The 16868-nt window shown below is 43.9% G+C and overlaps 3 protein-coding genes across 3 annotated transcripts; all 3 read right to left on the bottom strand.

The window, feature by feature from the left end:
• Positions 1–87: 87 nt before the first annotated feature.
• LOC147215658 (E3 ubiquitin-protein ligase TRIM21-like) lies at positions 88–2444 on the bottom strand. Its single transcript, XM_086178712.1, has one exon. It carries the CDS (start codon positions 2436–2438, stop codon positions 795–797), a length of 1644 nt encoding a protein of 547 aa, XP_086034838.1. The 5' UTR covers positions 2439–2444; the 3' UTR covers positions 88–794.
• Positions 2445–9039: 6595 nt separating this feature from the next.
• On the bottom strand, positions 9040–11779 carry LOC147215657 (E3 ubiquitin-protein ligase TRIM21-like). The gene has a single exon (XM_086178918.1). It carries the CDS (start codon positions 11777–11779, stop codon positions 10136–10138), a length of 1644 nt encoding a protein of 547 aa, XP_086035044.1. The 3' UTR covers positions 9040–10135.
• A 1182-nt stretch (positions 11780–12961) lies between these two features.
• On the bottom strand, positions 12962–16694 carry LOC147215656 (E3 ubiquitin-protein ligase TRIM11-like). Its single transcript, XM_086178833.1, has 2 exons — positions 16026–16694; positions 12962–15321 (listed from the first exon to the last, which is right to left on the bottom strand). Exon 2 carries the CDS (start codon positions 15310–15312, stop codon positions 13669–13671), a length of 1644 nt encoding a protein of 547 aa, XP_086034959.1. The 5' UTR covers positions 15313–15321; positions 16026–16694; the 3' UTR covers positions 12962–13668.
• Positions 16695–16868: the final 174 nt, after the last annotated feature.

Genomic DNA, 16868 nt, shown 5'->3' with positions numbered 1-16868 from the left:
TTTTTTTTCACCCACATCTGGTACAATGTATTGGAAATTAGAAAATAAAGGTAAACAAAATGATGCCACACATACACATAAACATCATTTAAAGCGGCATTGCTTTTATTACGAAGGTCTCTTCTATCCACAGGTTACATTTGCAGGTTTGCATGTAGCAACTATTAGCCCTAAGAGATTTCCGTTCATGCTAAAAGAAAGTTCGGTTCAGAATGTAGAACTTTGAACAAAACCTGCCTTCAAAGTTTTGCGGACAGATGTAAAGCCTTGAGTTTAGTGTTTGGGAAGCAGATTGCAGTGTTGAAGGAGTACAACTTAAAACGTCATTACCAGATGAAACATGCAGAGAAATTCAAAAATCTTAGTGATGCTGACTGGACTCAGACGTCATAGTTTTGTTAGCTGAGCTGAAATAGCAACAAGTCTTTTTTACCAAGCTTCTGTAAGGTCTAACTGAGCACACAAATATTTCAGTTGCGCAAGTGATTTCTGTCATGTTTCTGATATTTGGCAGATATCCCTCAGGTCTTTGAGGAAAAGTCCTGCTGATGTTCCTGTATTTCTGCGGTGATCTCGGAACTTTTTCCTAATTCTTTACTTTGCCTCACTGATCAATGATAAAATATATCAGGGGGGAACAATTATAGAAGTGAAGATCCGTTTAGGATGTTGATGGTAAAGGTATCAACATTTCCTACTTAAGCAATCAATGATAGGATATCCCTTCAGTGATTTTTGAAATGGATGATTTTCCCAGGTGTACTGTGAGCTATTGATCATTAGCTTGTGATCATTCAGGATGAAGAAGTTTGATTGACAGGACAGATGATCAGAGGGGGGGAGGTACCACTTCCACCACAATACACAGGACAGAAGAAGGGTTTGAGTTTGTCAGTGAAGTTGCATCCATTGAAGGTGTAGATGAGAAGTGCATTATCTACGTCATAGAAGGAGACCAGACCCTGGTCGTGATCCACAAACACCCCGACTTTCTGAGGGCGAGACCTGAGAGAGAGACGGACTGGCGGATCATCATAAGCGTAATAATTATATTTGAATATCGAACATAAAGTCCAGAAACCCTCCTGTGGTCTGAATTCAAGCCCCTCTTTCCTCTTGATGGACTCTCTAGCAACTCCTATAATCCATTCAGAATTTGTTTCTACATCAACTTTGAAGTAAAATCTGCCTGAGGAGAAACTCTGCTTTCCCAAGACACAACCTTTTCTGGAAAACCTCTCTGGGTTATCAGGAAGATTCCTCTTCCCAGCAGTATATTGGACTTGTTTCCCATCTTCAGACAGGAGGAGTTGAGGATGAGCTGTATCAGGATCCAGAGTCACATCCACCTCAAACTGCTGAAGACTCTTCATATAGACATCGATCACCTTCCTCATGTCTTCTCCAAGTGTCTTCTCCAGCTGAGACACTGCTCTCCCCACAGACCCCTCAAAAGATGCTGGATGAACACTGACCTCTGTCCAGTCTCTGGTGTGTGGAGCCTCTTTCAGCTCCAGGAAGCTCTGCAGGAGGTGCAGGTGGTCTTCAGAGCATGAAAGCTGCTTCACCTCAGTGCTTCTGTCCATCAGCTGAGAGATTTCATCTTCCAGCTGGTGGATCAAGTCATCTGTCTGTCTCCTCTTCCTTGTCAGGTCTTCTTCAATGGTCTGGAGGAACTCCTTCAGACTCCTCTCAACAGACTCTTTCAGAGCAGTGAAGACCTGAATCCCTTCTTCTTTCTTTCTGGCAGCGTCTTCCTCACTGAGGCTGATTGTTTGTTTCATCTGTAGAACCTTCTGTTGTCTCTCCTGGATCATCAGCTGGATGTCTGCATTGGTCTTCACCAGCTCAGCTTTCTTTGCTTCACTTTCTTCATTCAGAGGAACAACAAGATGAGCCCGGTGGTCTGAGTAGGTGCAGTGGACGCAGACACAAGTCTGATCAGACTGGCAGAAGAGCTCTAGAGGTTTATGGTGCTTCTCACACATCCTGCCTTCCAGGTTCTCCACAGGGTGGACCAGCTGGTGTCTTCTCAGGGCTGGAACTGTCAGATGAGGCTCCAGGTGAGTCTCACAGTAAGAAACCAGACACACCAGGCAGGACCTCAGGGCCTTCAGTTTGTTTCCAGAACAGACGTCACAAGAAACTTCTCCTTCTTTGGAAACTGGTTTCTCTGAGCTGCTGCTGCTGCTGGCTTTCTGTAGCTTGAACTCAGTGACCATCTCACGGATCAGAGTGTTGACCTGCAACTCAGGCTTTGTGTGGAAATGCTTGTTACACAAAGGACAGTGATGACGGCTGTTTCCATCCCAGAGTTGATCGATGCATGTTCTGCAGAAGTTGTGTCCACATGGTGTGGTGACTGGATCAGTGAAGACGTCCAAACAGATCGGGCACATATACTGATCTTCATGCATCAGGACACTGGTTGCAGACATATCCAGACCCTGAGGATAAAAATGTCAACAATTAAGCCAAGGACAGATTGGTGAAGCCTAATGCTAACTGATCTATGGCCAAACAACGGAATAGCAAGTTGGCGGTTGGTCACATGATCTGGGTCCTAAAAAATTGGAGCCCCAGATAAAAACGGGGAAAGAAGCAGCTGCTAAACACAGGAAAATGCTTCCTGAGACTCTCAACCCATGAAATGATCCTTTAGCCCTCCCGGTTTGATCCATTTGGTCTGACAACTTTTCCAACGTAACACCATGAAAATGTCTTGTTTTCTTTGGAGTGGCTGAGGTGCTAAACATGACGTTAGTAGCTGAACTCTGCGGATCTCACTCTTCAGACCCACTGCCTGGAAGACTGAAAGTGAAACTGCGGCAGTTTTTTTTTTTATTGCAACATGATTTCCTGACTCTGTGTCCAATTCAATCCTACAGCCGTGTGTCAATCTGGTATGATATATTCTTGTCGAAATCCTCTTGCTGACGACAAGAAGATTTCGACAAGAATTCACAATGACCTGAATGACTGAGAACCACCAGATTGGTATGGAATACTTCCTTGTCTCTGGGCTTAAAAAAAACATTGACGAGAATGTTGTTGACAGTAACAGCAGAAAGGTGGGTTGTCAAAGAGGCCTGAAGTGAGAACATTGAGTTTAAAACTTAAATTAAACACATAAATCTTGTCTTTTGAAACAATCGAGTAAAATAAAGTCTTAGCAGGTGGTCTTACTTGAGTTTGACGCGCAGATGAGAACTGGATGGTTGGATTTTCGTCAGAGAATCCTCCTGCTGCAGCAACTCTCTCTGTCTAAAATACTTTCACTTTCACTTTAAGTGTATCACGTGGCTTCCGCAGAAGGGAGGAGTTTGCCCTGAAGCTTTACTGTTGAAGGGTTCTACATTCCAATTCTTCTTCTTTCGACTTTTCCCGTCAGGAGTCGCCACAGCGAGTCAACTTTCTTCATCTAACCCTATTCTCCGCATCCTCCTCTCTCACATCAACTACCTTCATATCCTCTCTCACTACATCCATAAATCTTCTCTTTGGTCTTCCTCGAGACCTCTTGCCTGGCAGCTCCAATGCCAGCATCCGTCTACCAATATATTCACTATCCCTCCTCTGTACATGGCCGAACCATCTCAGTCTGGCTTCTCTGACCTTCTCTCCAAAACATCTAACATGTGCTGTTCCTGACTCCTTCCTGATCCTATCCATCCTGGTCACTCCCAAAGAGAACCTCAACATCTTCATCTCTGCAACCTCTAGTTCTGCCTGCTGTTTTTTGGTCATTGTAACAGTTTCTAGTCCATACAGCATCACTGGTCTTGTACACCTTTCCTTTTATTCTGGCTGATAGTCTTCTATCACATAGTACTCCTGAAACTTTTCTCCACCCATTCCAACCTGCTTGGATCCGTCTCTTCACCTCTTTTCCACACTCTCCGTTGCTCTGGACTGTTGACCCTAAGTACGTGAAATCCTCCAACTTCTTGATCTCCACTCCCTGTAGCCTCACCGTTCCACCCGAGTTCCTCTCGTTCACACACATATATTCTGTCTTGCTGCGACTAACTTTCATTCCTCTCCTTTCCAGAGCATACCTCCACCTCTCTAGATTTTCCTCTAGCTGTTGTCTGCTCTCACTACAGATCACAATGTCATCCGCAAACATCATGGTCCATGGGGATTCCTGTCTAACCTCATCTGTCAGCCTATCCATCACCATTGCGAACAAGAAGGGGCTCAGAGCTGATCCCTGATGGAGTCCCACCTCCACCTTGAACTTCTCTGTTACCCCTACAGCACACCGTACCAGTGTCTCACAGCTAGCATACATGTCCTGCACCAGTCTAACATACTTCTCTGCCACTCCAGACTTCCTCATACAATACCAGAGCTCCTCTCTTGGCACCCTGTCATATGCCTTTTCTAGGTCTACAAAAACACAATGCAACTCCCTCTGGCTTTCTATTAGCATTCTCAACGCAAATACTGCATCTGTAGTACTCTTCCTAGGCATGAAGCCATACTGCTGTTCACAAATGCAGACTTCTGCTCTCAGTCTAGTTTCCACTACTCTTTCCCATAACTTCATTGTATGGCTCATCAACTTTATCCCTTTATAGTTGCCACAATTCTGCACATCCCCTTTATTCTAAAAATAGGCACCATCACAGTTCGTCTCCATTCTTCAGGCATCTTCTCACTCTCTAAGATCCTGTTGAATAATGTAGTCAGAAAATCTACCGCTGCCTCTCCTAGGCACTTCCACACCTCCACAGGTATATCATCAGGACCAACTGCTTTTCCACTCTTCATCCTCTTCAATGCCTCCCTTACTTCACTTTTACTAATTTGTGCTACTTTGTGGTCTACAATAGTCCCCTCTTCTACCTTGCCTCTCTTTCATTTTCCACATTCATCAGCTCTTCAAAATACTCTTTCCATCTTCCCATCACTCTTGTAGCATGTGTCAATACGTTTCCCTCTCTGTCCTTAATCACCCGGACCTGTTGTACATCCTTTTCATCTTTATCTCTCTGTTTCGCCAACCTGTATAGCTCATTCTCACCCTCCTTACTGTCCAACCGAGCAGACAAGTCATCATACGCCCTTTGTTTTTTCTTTGCTACCTCTATCTCCCTGAACTCCTATCTGTTCTCTTCAGTCCTCTCAGTATCCCACTTCTTCTTCGCTAACCACTTTCTCTGTAAACACTCCTGCACTTCCTCATTCCACCACCAAGTCTCCTTATCTACTTTTCCTCCAGATGACACACCAAGTACTCTCCTACGTGTCTCCCTGATAACACTAGCTGTTGTTGTTCAATCATCTGGAAGCTCACCCTGACCACCCAGACCCTTTCTCAACTCCTCCCTGAAAACCATGCAACACTCCTCCCTTTTCAGCTTCCACCACTTTGTCCTCTGCTCTGCCTCTGTCCTCTTCATCTTCCTTGTCACCAGAGTCATCCTACAAACCACCATCCTATGCTGTCTGGCTACACTCTCACCTACCACTACTTTGCAGTCACTGATCTCTTTCAGGTTACCTCGTCTATACAAGATGTAGTCTACCTGCGTGCTCCTACCGCCGCTCTTATAAGTTACCCTATGTTCCTGTTTTTTCTGGAAAAAAGTATTCACTACAGCCATTTCCATCCTTTTTGCAAAATCTACCACCATATGTCCCTCTGCATTCCTATCCTGGATACCAAATCTGCCCATCACTTCTTCATCCCCTCTATTGCCTTCACCAACATGTCCATTGAAGTCTGCACCAATGACCACTCTCTCATTTCTGGGAATATTCTGCATCACTTCATCTGACTCATTCCAGAACTTCTCCTTCTCTTCAGATTCACATCCCACGTGCGGGGCATAGCCGCTAACAACATTGAGCATCACACTTTCAATTTCCAATGTCAGACTCATAAGTCTATCTGACATTCTTTTCACCTCTAGGACGTTCCTAACAAACTCCTCCTTCAAGATAACTCCTACTCCATTTCTCTTGTCAGTACCATAATAATACAACTTAAAGCCTGCTCCTAAGCTTCTAGCCTTACTACCTTTCCACTTGGTCTCCTGGAAACACAGTATATCCACCTTCCTTCTCTGCATCATGTCGACCAACTCTCTACCTTTTCCTGTCATAGTCCCAATATTCAAAGTCCCTACTCTCAGTCCCAGGCTCTTTCCTTTCCTCCTCTCTCTCTGCTTTCGAACACCCACTCCTCCTCCTCTTCTTGTTCTTGTTCTTCGACCCACAGTAGCCCAATTTCCATTAGTACCCTGTAGGTCATCAGTACCAATGGCAGTCGTTGTTAACCTGGTCCGCGACCGATCCGGTATGGTATAGTTTTGGTTGACTCGCATGTTTGGTTTTGGCAAACGTTTTACGCCAGATGCCCTTCCTGACTCAACCCTCTGCATTTATTCGGGCTTGGGATTCTACATTCCAGTATATTTGTTTATTTGAAGATCATGGCAGCATTTTGACAGCAGATGCAGGGATGGAAACAGTGCAGGTGGCTGTTTCACCTCCACTTACCCACAGTGTAGTCAAACTGTTTCACAAGAAATTTCCCCATTGATCCTCTCGATTTCTTTTGACATAAGAATCATTGCCGACTTCTTCTTTTCGACCACATCCGGTCCTTTGGCTGTCCCTGACCGACCCGTGTGAGGTATGCCCGAAATGAGAAAGTAGTGCTCTAAATGTTTTCATTCATAGACATTAACCGCAACTAAAACTGAATTGCTTTTTTTTTAAGCTTTTTTGAAGGTTTCTTTTTTTGAACAATTTTATTTTCTAACATAATAAAGCTTCTTTTTTTTCCACAAATTTAGTGTGCACATTGAGAACATAGCGACAGTTAGCCCTCTGTCCACTTGTGCTAAAAGACCGTTCAATTCAGAATGTAGAGTTTTTAACCAAAAAGCCCCTACAAAGTATTGAAGACAGATGTCAAGCCATGAGTTTAGTTTTTAGGGAGCAGATTGCAGTGTTGAAGGAGTACAACTTAAAACATCATGACCAGATGTATCACACAGACAAATACAAAACTCTTGGTGATGCTGACTGGACACGGATATCAGAACTTTGCTAGCTGAGCTGAAATAGCAGCGAGGCTTTTTTCTTTTTTACCAACTTCCCTAATGTCTAACAGAGCACGCATGGCAAAGTCCTGTTGAGGTTCCTGAATTTCTGCGGTGATCTTGGATCACTTTCCCCATTTTCTACTTTGCATCACAGATCAACGATAAAATATATGACAGGAAGAACAATAATACAAGTGAAGATCCATGTATGAATGTAGATGGTAAAGGTATCAAAATTTTCTATGTGAAGAATTGATAGGATATCCCTTCGGTAATATTTGAAATGGATGATTTTCCCAAGTGTACCGTGAGCTATTGATCTACCTTGTGATCATTCAGGATGAAGCAATTTGATGACAGGACAGATGATCAGAGGGGAGGAGTTATGAGTTCCACCATAATACACAGGACAGAAGAAGGGTTTGAGTTTGTCAGTGAAGTTGCATCAAGTGAAGGTGTAGATGAGAGCTGCATTATCTACGTCATAGAAGGAGACCAGACCCTGGTCGTGATCCACAAACACCCCCACTTTCTGAGGGCAAGATCTGAGAGAGAGACGGACTGGAAAATCAGTAAGAGCGTAAAAATGATTTTTAATCTTAAATTGTAAAGTCCAGGAACCCTCCTGAGGTCTGAGTTTGAGCGCCTCCTTCCTCTTGATGGAATCTCCAGCACCTCCTATAATCCATTCAGGTTTTCTTCCAACATCAACCTTGAAGTAAAATCTGCCTGAGGAGAAACTCTGCTTTCCCAAGACACAACAGATTCTGGAAAACCTCTCTGGTTTATCAGGAATATTCCTCTTCACAGCAGTATAATAGACTTGTTTCCCATCTTCAGACAAGATGAGTTGAGGATGAGTTGCATCAGGATCCAGAGTCACATCCACCTCAAACTGCCGAAGACTCTTCATATAGGCATCGATCACCTTCCTCATGTCTTCTCCAAGTGTCTTTCCCATCCACATGCACACTTTTGGAGGATCTTCTCCTCGTTCAATTGGGAGATTTGGTATTCTCATTGTCCATTTTTGTTGTTGTGCTTACTGCAGTGCTGTCCTATATTAGGTCCATCTTCATCTCACCTCTTGGATGGCCTGCGGGTTTTTTTTCTCTTTTTGCTCTTTATAATAATTTCGGGTATCACTTGTTAGTGAGTCAAGTGGTTTGGTTAACTACCCCTTCACTCCCTGCTGCCATCCAGTCTTTCCTGGCTGAACTCCAGTCTTCCCTTGTTGCCAACTGCTCTGTACACAGTAGTCACTGTGTTACCAGAACTTCAGTAAACGTATAGGTAGATGAAACTACAGCCTGTGGAATCTCCTCCAGTGGCCATGGGTGAGCTGCAGGGTCAACAGCTGCAGGGTTATCAGCCAGGGGCCACCGTTCATCAACGTTTCGCCCCTTTAATCCTGGACATCTACTTGTGATGGGGCGGTGAAAGGGACGTCTCCTTGTCACTCCTTGCAGCTGACAGGCGTTACCCACTGTTGTTGGGGTTAGTTCCTCTTTCCCCAGCATCCGTCTTTCCTCCTGAGCCAGAGCCAAACGGTGCCTTTCTCTACCTCCTCTGCCACCTCTTGAATTGCGTTTTTTCAGCTTCCCCCAGTCACTTCTAGGTCCCTCAAAAGACACATGGTTTAGAGCCCCACAAAGGACCTGCATCCCACCTCAACAGGGTAGATGTTGGTCTTCCAGCCACTCCCCGACACTTGGCAGCCAACTTGGCAAATTTGGTCTTCTTGTGCTGGAAGGCAGCCTCAATCCCTTCCGGATGAGAAACTGTGAGTTTGATAAGGTATGCCAACCTTGCATCGGTGGACTAAGCAACAACGTCACAAACACACACGCACACGTACACATTTACACCTCACCAAAAATAAATCAGCTGCACTCACTGGTTGTTACCTCATTTGTATTTTCTTTTATTTGAATGTATTTACAAGCTGATTTTTTTTTAGCTATTTGAGCTCCGGCAGTCACTTTGTGATTTTTCTGATATTTGGTGATTTTTTACAGATCTTCAAGGGGAAGTCCTGCTGAGGTCCCTGTATTTCTGCAGTGAATTTAGATCTTTTATCTCATTTTCAACTTACCCCAAGGATTAATGATAAAATGTATTCAAGGAAAAACAATCATACGGGTGAAGATCCACATCTGGATGTGGAGAGTAAATGTATCAGCATTTTTGATTTGAATAATCAAAGACAAGATATGGCTTTTCTGATATTTGATTGTGACAGTAATCACAGCTGTGCAGTAATCTATTGATTATTATGATCATTAATATTAACAGGACAAATGGTCAGGGGGGTGGAGTTACTACTACTACTACTACTCTGGCAGTGTCTTCCTCACTCAGGCTGATTGTTTCATCTGTAGAACCTTCTGTTGTCTCTCCTGGATCATCAGCTGGATCCGTGCATTGGTCTTCACCAGCTCAGCTTTCTTTGCTTCACTTTCTTCATTCAGGGGAACAACATGGTAACTCTCGTGGTCTGAGTAGGTGCAGTGGATGCAGATACAAGTCTGGTCGGACTGGCAGTCTGGCATGTAGCAACTGTTAGCCCTAAGAGATTTCCGTTCATGCTAAAAGAAAGTTCCGTTCAGAATGTAGAACTTTGAACAAAACCTGCCTTCAAAGTTTTGCGGACAGATGTGAAGCCTTGAGTTTAGTGTTTGGGAAGCAGATTGCAGTGTTGAAGGAGTAAAACTTAAAATGTCATTACCAGATGAAACATGCAGAGAAATTCAAAAATCTTAGTGATGCTGACTGGACTCAGACATCATAGTTTTGTTTGCTGAGCTGAAGTAGCAACAAGGCTTTTTTACCAAGCTTCTGTAAGGTCCAACTGAGCACACAAATATTTCAGTTGCGCCAGTGATTTCTGATCAATGATAAGATATATTAGGGGGGAACAATAATGCAAGTGAAGATCCTTTTAGGATGTTGATGGTAAAGGTACCAACATTTCCTACTTAAGCAATCAATGATAGGATATCCCTTCAGTGATTTTTGAAATGGATGATTTGCCCAAGTGTAGTGTGAGCTATTGATCATTAGCTTGTGATCATTCAGGATGAAGAAGTTTGATTGACAGGACAGACGATCAGAGGGATGGCATTATGACTTCCACCATAGTACCCAAGATAGAAGAAGGGTTTGAGTTTGTCAGTGAAGTTGCATCCAGTGAAGGTGTAGATGAGAACTGCATTATTGATGTCATAGAAGGAGACCAGACCCTGGTCGTGATCCACAAACACCCCCACTTTCTGAGGGCGAGACCTGAGGGAGAGAAGAACTGGAGGATCATCATTGGCATGACAATGATATTTGAATGTCAAACCTAAAGTCCAGAAACCCTCCTGAGGTCTGAGTGTGAGCTTCTCCTTTCTCTTGATGGAATCTCCAGCAACTCCGATAATCCATTCAGGTTTTGTTCCTACATCGACCGTGAAGTAAAATCTGCCTGAGGAGAAACTCTGCTTTCCCAAGACACAACCGTTTCTGGAAAACCTCTCTGGGTTATCAGGAAGATTCCTCTTCACAGCAGTATATTGGACTTGTTTCCCATCTTCAGACAGGAAGAGTTTAGGATGAGCTGTATCAGGATCCAGAGTCACATCCACCTCAAACTGGTGAAGACTCTTCACATAGACATCAATCACCATCCTCATGTCTTCTCCAAGTGTTTCCTCCAGCTGAGACACTGCTCTCCCCACAGACCCCTCAAAAGGTGCTGGACAAACACTGACCTCTGTCCAGTCTCTGGTGTGTGGAGCCTCTTTCAGCTCCAGGAAGCTCTGCAGGAGGTGCAGGTGGTCTTCAGAGCATGAAAGCTGCTTCACCTCAGTGCTTCTGTCCATCAGCTGAGAGATTTCATCTTCCAGCTGGTGGATCAAATCCTCTGTCTGTCTCCTCTTCCTTCTCAAGTCTTCTTCAATAGTCTGGAGGAACTCCTTCAGACTCCTCTCAACAGACTCTTTCAGAGCAGTGAAGACCTGAATCCCTTCTTCTCTCTTTCTGGCAGCGTCTTCCTCACTGAGGCTGATTGTTTGTTTCATCTGTAGAACCTTCAGTTGTCTCTCCTGGATCATCAGCTGGATGTCTGCATTGGTCTTCACCAGCTCAGCTTTCTTTGCTTCACTTTCTTCATTCAGAGGAACAACAAGATGAGCCCGGTGGTCTGAGTAGGTGCAGTGGACGCAGATACAAGTCTGATCAGACTGGCAGAAGAGCTCTAGAGGTTTTTGGTGCTTCTCACACATCCTGCCTTCCAGGTTCTCCACAGGGTGGACCAGCTGGTGTCTTCTCAGGGGTGCAGCTGTCAGATGAGGCCCCAGGTGAGTCTCACAGTAAGAAGCCAGACACACCAGGCAGGACTTCAGGGCCTTCAGTTTGGTTCCAGAACAGACGTCACAAGAAACTTCTCCTTCTTTGGTAACTGGTTTCTCTGAGCTGCTGCTGCTGCTGGCTTTCTGTAGTTCGAACTCAGTGACCATCTCACGGATCAGAGTGTTGACCTGAAACTCAGGCTTTGTGTGGAAATGCTTGTTGCACAAAGGACAGCAATGACGGCTGTTTCCATCCCTGAGTTGATTGATGCATGTTCTGCAGAAGTTGTGTCCACATGGTGTGGTGACTGGATCAGTGAAGACGTCCAAACAGATCGGGCACTTATACTGATCTTCATGCATCAGGACACTGGATGTAGACATGTCTTTACTCTAGGAATAGAAATATCAAAGATAAAGCTCAGGAGAGATGGTGAACCATGATGCTAACTGTTCGATGGCCAAAGGAAGTTGTCCATTGGTCACGTAGAATCTAAAAAGGTTCTAAAAGGCTTTGAGCCTATGCAAACCTCTTCTCACCTTTGGGTTAGCTGAGGTGCTAATCAGGATTTTAGAAGCTGCACTCTATGGATTGCACTTTGTAGATCGACTGTCTATAAAACTGAAAGAGAAATATCAGCCGTTTCAATTGCATGATGTTTCCCCGAGTTTGTTTTCTGTTGTATTCTACATCTGAGTATAAAACCGGTATAAAGTACTTCCTTGTCTCTGGGCTAAAAAAAGGGGACAGGAATCTTGTTACGGCAACAGCAGGATAACAGGTTGTCTAACAAGCCTGAAGTGAGAAGGTGCAGTTCAGAACAGGACTGAAATCCTTACACTTGAAGTGAGAGCCCGTTATAATAACAAAATAACCTGCCATGATTACATTGTTATTCATTACATCTTGGCTTTTGTAACCTTTAAGCAAATCTTAATATTTAATTTGACCAGAGTTTACCTCAGTTCCTCTGACGAAGGTCAAAACCAAGACAGAAGTACAGGAACTTCCTGTGGCATCATTTGTATTCTTTCTCATGTAGAGACAGAGAAAGTCCTTGCAGCTGGACTCACCTGGGTTTGACTTGAGAACGAGAACTGGATGGTTTTCTGTTCTTCAGCCTGAGATGGAGAGAGTCCTCCTGCTGCAGCCACTTTGTCTGTCTGAGAGTCTTACTTTCACTTCAGAGTTTTGAGGTGGCTCCTGCAGAAGGGAGGAGTTTGAACCGAAACCTTTCTGTTGAAGGAACCTACATTCCATTATGTGTCTTCATATGAGGATATTGGTATAGTTTTGACACCAGATGCTTGAATGGAAGCCTTCTCACCTCCAGTCACCAACAGTGTAGCCACAGTTTCACAAGAAAAAGAGTAATTGATCCCACTGATTTTTTTTTTTTTTTTTTTTTTTTTTTGCAAAAGAGCTATTTCCCCGTCTTGTTTTTTTTTTTTTTTTTTCCACCCACATCTGGTACTTTGGCTGTCCCTGATGGTTCTGCGTACAGTGTATTGGAAATTAGAAAATAAAGGTAAACAAAATGATGTCACACATACACATAAACATCATTTAAAGCGGCATTGCTTTTATTACGAAGGTCTCTTCTATCCACAGGTTACATTTGCAGGTTTGCAAGCAGCAACTATTAGCCCTAAGAGATTTCCGTTCATGCTTTAAGAAAGTTCGGTTCAGAACGTAGATCTTTGAACAAAACCTGCCTTCAAAGTTTTGCGGACAGATGTAAAGCCTTGAGTTTAGTGTTTGGGAAGCAGATTGCAGTGTTGAAGGAGTAAAACTTAAAACGTCATTACCAGATGAAACATGCACAGAAATACAAAAATCTTAGTTATGCTGACTGGACTCAGACGTCATAGTTTTGTTAGCTGAGCTGAAATAGCAACAAGGCTTTTTTACCAAGCTTCTGTAAGGTCTAACTGAGCACACAAATATTTCAGTTGCGTCAGTGATTTCTGTCATGTTTCTGACATTTGGCAGATATCCCTCAGGTCTTTGAGGAAAAGTCCTGCTGATGTTCCTGTATTTCTGCGGTGATCTCGGAACTTTTTTCTAATTTCTAACTTTGCCTCACTGATCAATGATAAGATATATTAGGGGGGAACAATAATACAAGTGAAGATCCTTTTAGGATGTTGATGGTAAAGGGATCAACATTTCCTACTTAAGCAATCAATGATAGGATATCCCTTCAGTGATTTTTGAAATGGATGATTTTCCCAGGTGAACTGTGAGCTATTGATCATTAGCTTGTGATCATTCAGGATGAAGAAGTTTGATTGATAGAACAGATGGTCAGACAGGTGGAGTTACGCTTTCTACTATTATTCAAAGGACAGAAGAAGGGTTTGAGTTTGTCAGTGAAGTTGCATCCAGTGAAGGTGTAGATGAGAAGTGCATTATCTACGTCATAGAAGGAGACCAGACCCTGGTCGTGATCCACAAACACCCCCACTTTCTGAGGACGAGACCTGAGGGAGAGACGGACTGGCGGATCATCATAAGCAAAATAATGATGTTCTATTATCAAACATAAAGTCCAGGAACCCTCCTGAGGTCTGAGTTTGAGCACCTCCTTCCTCTTGATGGAATCTTCAGCAACTCCTATAATCCATTCAGGTTTTGTTCCAACATCAACCTTGAAGTAAAATCTGCCTGAGGAGAAACTCTGCTTTCCTAAGACACAACCTTTTATTGTAAACCTCTCTGGTTTATCAGGAAGATTCCTCTTCACAGCACTATATTGGACTTGTTTCCCATCTTCAGACAGGAGGAGTTGAGGATGAGCTGTATCAGGATCCAGAGTCACATCCACCTCAAACTTCTGAAGACTCTTTATATAGACATCAATCACCTTCCTCATGTCTTCTCCAAGTGTCTTCTCCAGCTGAGACACTGCTCTCCCCACAGACCCCTCAAAAGATGCTGGACAAACACTGACCTCTGTCCAGTCTCTGGTGTGTGGAGCCTCTTTCAGCTCCAGGAAGCTCTGCAGGAGGTGCAGGTGGTCTTCAGAGCATGAAAGCTGCTTCACCTCAGTGCTTCTGTCCATCAGCTGAGAGATTTCATCTTCCAGCTGGTGGATCAAGTCATCTGTCTGTCTCCTCTTCCTTCTCAGGTCTTCTTCAATGGTCTGGAGGAACTCCTTCAGACTCCTCTCAACAAACTCTTTCAGAGCAGTGAAGACCTGAATTCCTTCTTCTTTCTTTCTGGCAGCGTCTTCCTCACTGAGGCTGATTGTTTGTTTCATCTGTAGAACCTTCTGTTGTCTCTCCTGGATCATCAGCTGGATATCTGCGTTGGTCTTCACCAGCTCAGCTTTCTTTGCTTCACTTTCTTCATTCAGAGGAACAACAAGATGAGCCCGGTGGTCTGAGTAGGTGCAGTGGACGCAGATACAAGTCTTGTCGGACTGGCAGAAGAGCTCTAGAGGTTTATGGTGCTTCTCACACATCCTGCCTTCCAGGTTCTCCACAGGGTGGACCAGCTGGTGTCTTCTCAGGGGTGCAGCTGTCATATGAGGCTCCAGGTGAGTCTCACAGTAAGAAGCCAGACACACCAGGCAGGACTTCAGGGCCTTCAGTTTGGTTCCAGAACAGACGTCACAAGAAACTTCTCCTGCTTTGGCAATTGGTTTCTCTGAGCTGCTGCTGCTGCTGGCTTTCTGTAGTTTGAACTCAGCGACCATCTTACGGATCAGAGTGTTGACCTGCAACTCAGGCTTTGTGTGGAAATGCTTGTTGCACAAAGGACATTGTTGAGGGCTGTTTCCGTCCCATTGTTGATCAATGCATGTTCTGCAGAAGTTGTGTCCACATGGTGTGGTGACTGGATCAGTGAAGACGTCCAAACAGATCGGGCACATATACTGATCTTCATGCATCAGGACACTGGTTGCAGACATATCCCGACCCTGAAGATAAAAAAAGTCAACAATGAAGCCAAGGAGAGTTTGGTGAAGCTTAATGCTAACTGATCTATGTTTTGACAAAGGAATGGTAAGTTGGCGGTTGGTCACATGATCTAGGTCCTAAAAAATTGGAGCCCCAGATAAAAACGGGGAGAGAAGCAGCTGCTAAACACAGGAAAATGCTTCCTGAGACTCACAACCCATGAAATGATCCTTTAGCCCTCCCGGTTTGATCCATTTGGTCTGACAACTTTTCCAACGTAACACCATGAAAATGTCTTGTTTTCTTTGGAGTGGCTGAGGTGCTAAACATGACGTTAGTAGCTGAACTCTGCGGATCTCACTCTTCAGACCCACTGCCTGGAAGACTGAAAGTGAAACTGCGGCAGTTTTTTTTATTGCAACATGTTTTCCTGACTCTGTGTCCAATTCAATCCTACAGCCGTGTGTCAATCTGGTATGATATATTCTTGTCAAATTCACAATGACCTGAATGACTGAGAACCACCAGATTGGTATGGAAAACTTCCTTGTCTCTGGGCTTAAAAAACAACCCATTTACGAGAATGTTGTTGACAGTAACAGCAGAAAGGTGGGTTATCAAAGAGGCCTGAAGTGAGAACATTGAGTTTAAAACTTAAATTAAACACATAAATCGTGTCTTGTGAAACAATCGAGTAGAATAAAGTCTTAGCAGGTGGTCTTACTTGAGTTTGACGCGCAGATGAGAACTGGATGGTTGGGTTTTCGTCAGAGAATCCTCCTGCTGCAGCCACTCTCTCTGTCTGAGATACTTTCACTTTCACTCTTAAGTGTATCACGTGGCTTCCGCAGAAGGGAGGAGTTTCCCTGAAGCTTTACTGTTGAAGGATTCTACATTCCAGTATATTTGTTTATTTGAAGATCATGGCAGCATTTTGACAGCAGATGCAGGGATGGAAACAGTGCAGGTGGCTGTTTCACCTCCACTTACCCACAGTGTAGTCAAACTGTTTCACAAGAATCATTACCTTTTTACCAATCACATCTTGGCTTTTGTAAACTTTGGGCAAATCCTAATATTTAAGTTGACCAGAGTTTACCTCAGTTCCTCTGACGAAGGTCAAAACCAAGACAGAAGTACAGGAACTTCCTGTGGCATCATTTGTATTCTTAGTGATGTAGAGACAGAGAAAGTCCTTGCAGCTGGACTCACCTGGGTTTGACTTGAGGATGAGAACTGGATGGTTTTCTGTTCTTCAGCCTGAGATGGAGAGAGTCCTCCTGCTGCAGCCACTCTGTCTGTCTGAAAGTTTTACTTTCACTTCAAGTATATGACATGGCTCTTGCAGAAGGGAGGAGTTTGAACCGAAACCTTTCTGTTGAAGGAACCTACATTCCATTGTGGGTCTTCGTATGAGGATATTGGTATTGTTTTGAAAGCAGATGCAGGGATGGAAGCCTTCTCACCTCCAGTCACCAACAGTGTAGCCACACTGTATCACAAGAAAAAGAGTAATTGATCATTTTGAATTTTTTTGACAAAATATTCCTTGCCCCCCTCTTGTTTT

Source organism: Fistularia commersonii, chromosome 31 (genome assembly GCF_037954325.1).
Source record: "Fistularia commersonii isolate RoL2024-O1a breed Wild chromosome 31, RoL_Fcom_v1.0, whole genome shotgun sequence".
In the NCBI taxonomy this organism is placed as follows: domain Eukaryota; kingdom Metazoa; phylum Chordata; class Actinopteri; order Syngnathiformes; family Fistulariidae; genus Fistularia; species Fistularia commersonii.
The sequence above is the reverse complement of the archived record's forward strand: the minus strand, read 5'-3'. Positions and strand labels throughout refer to the sequence as shown.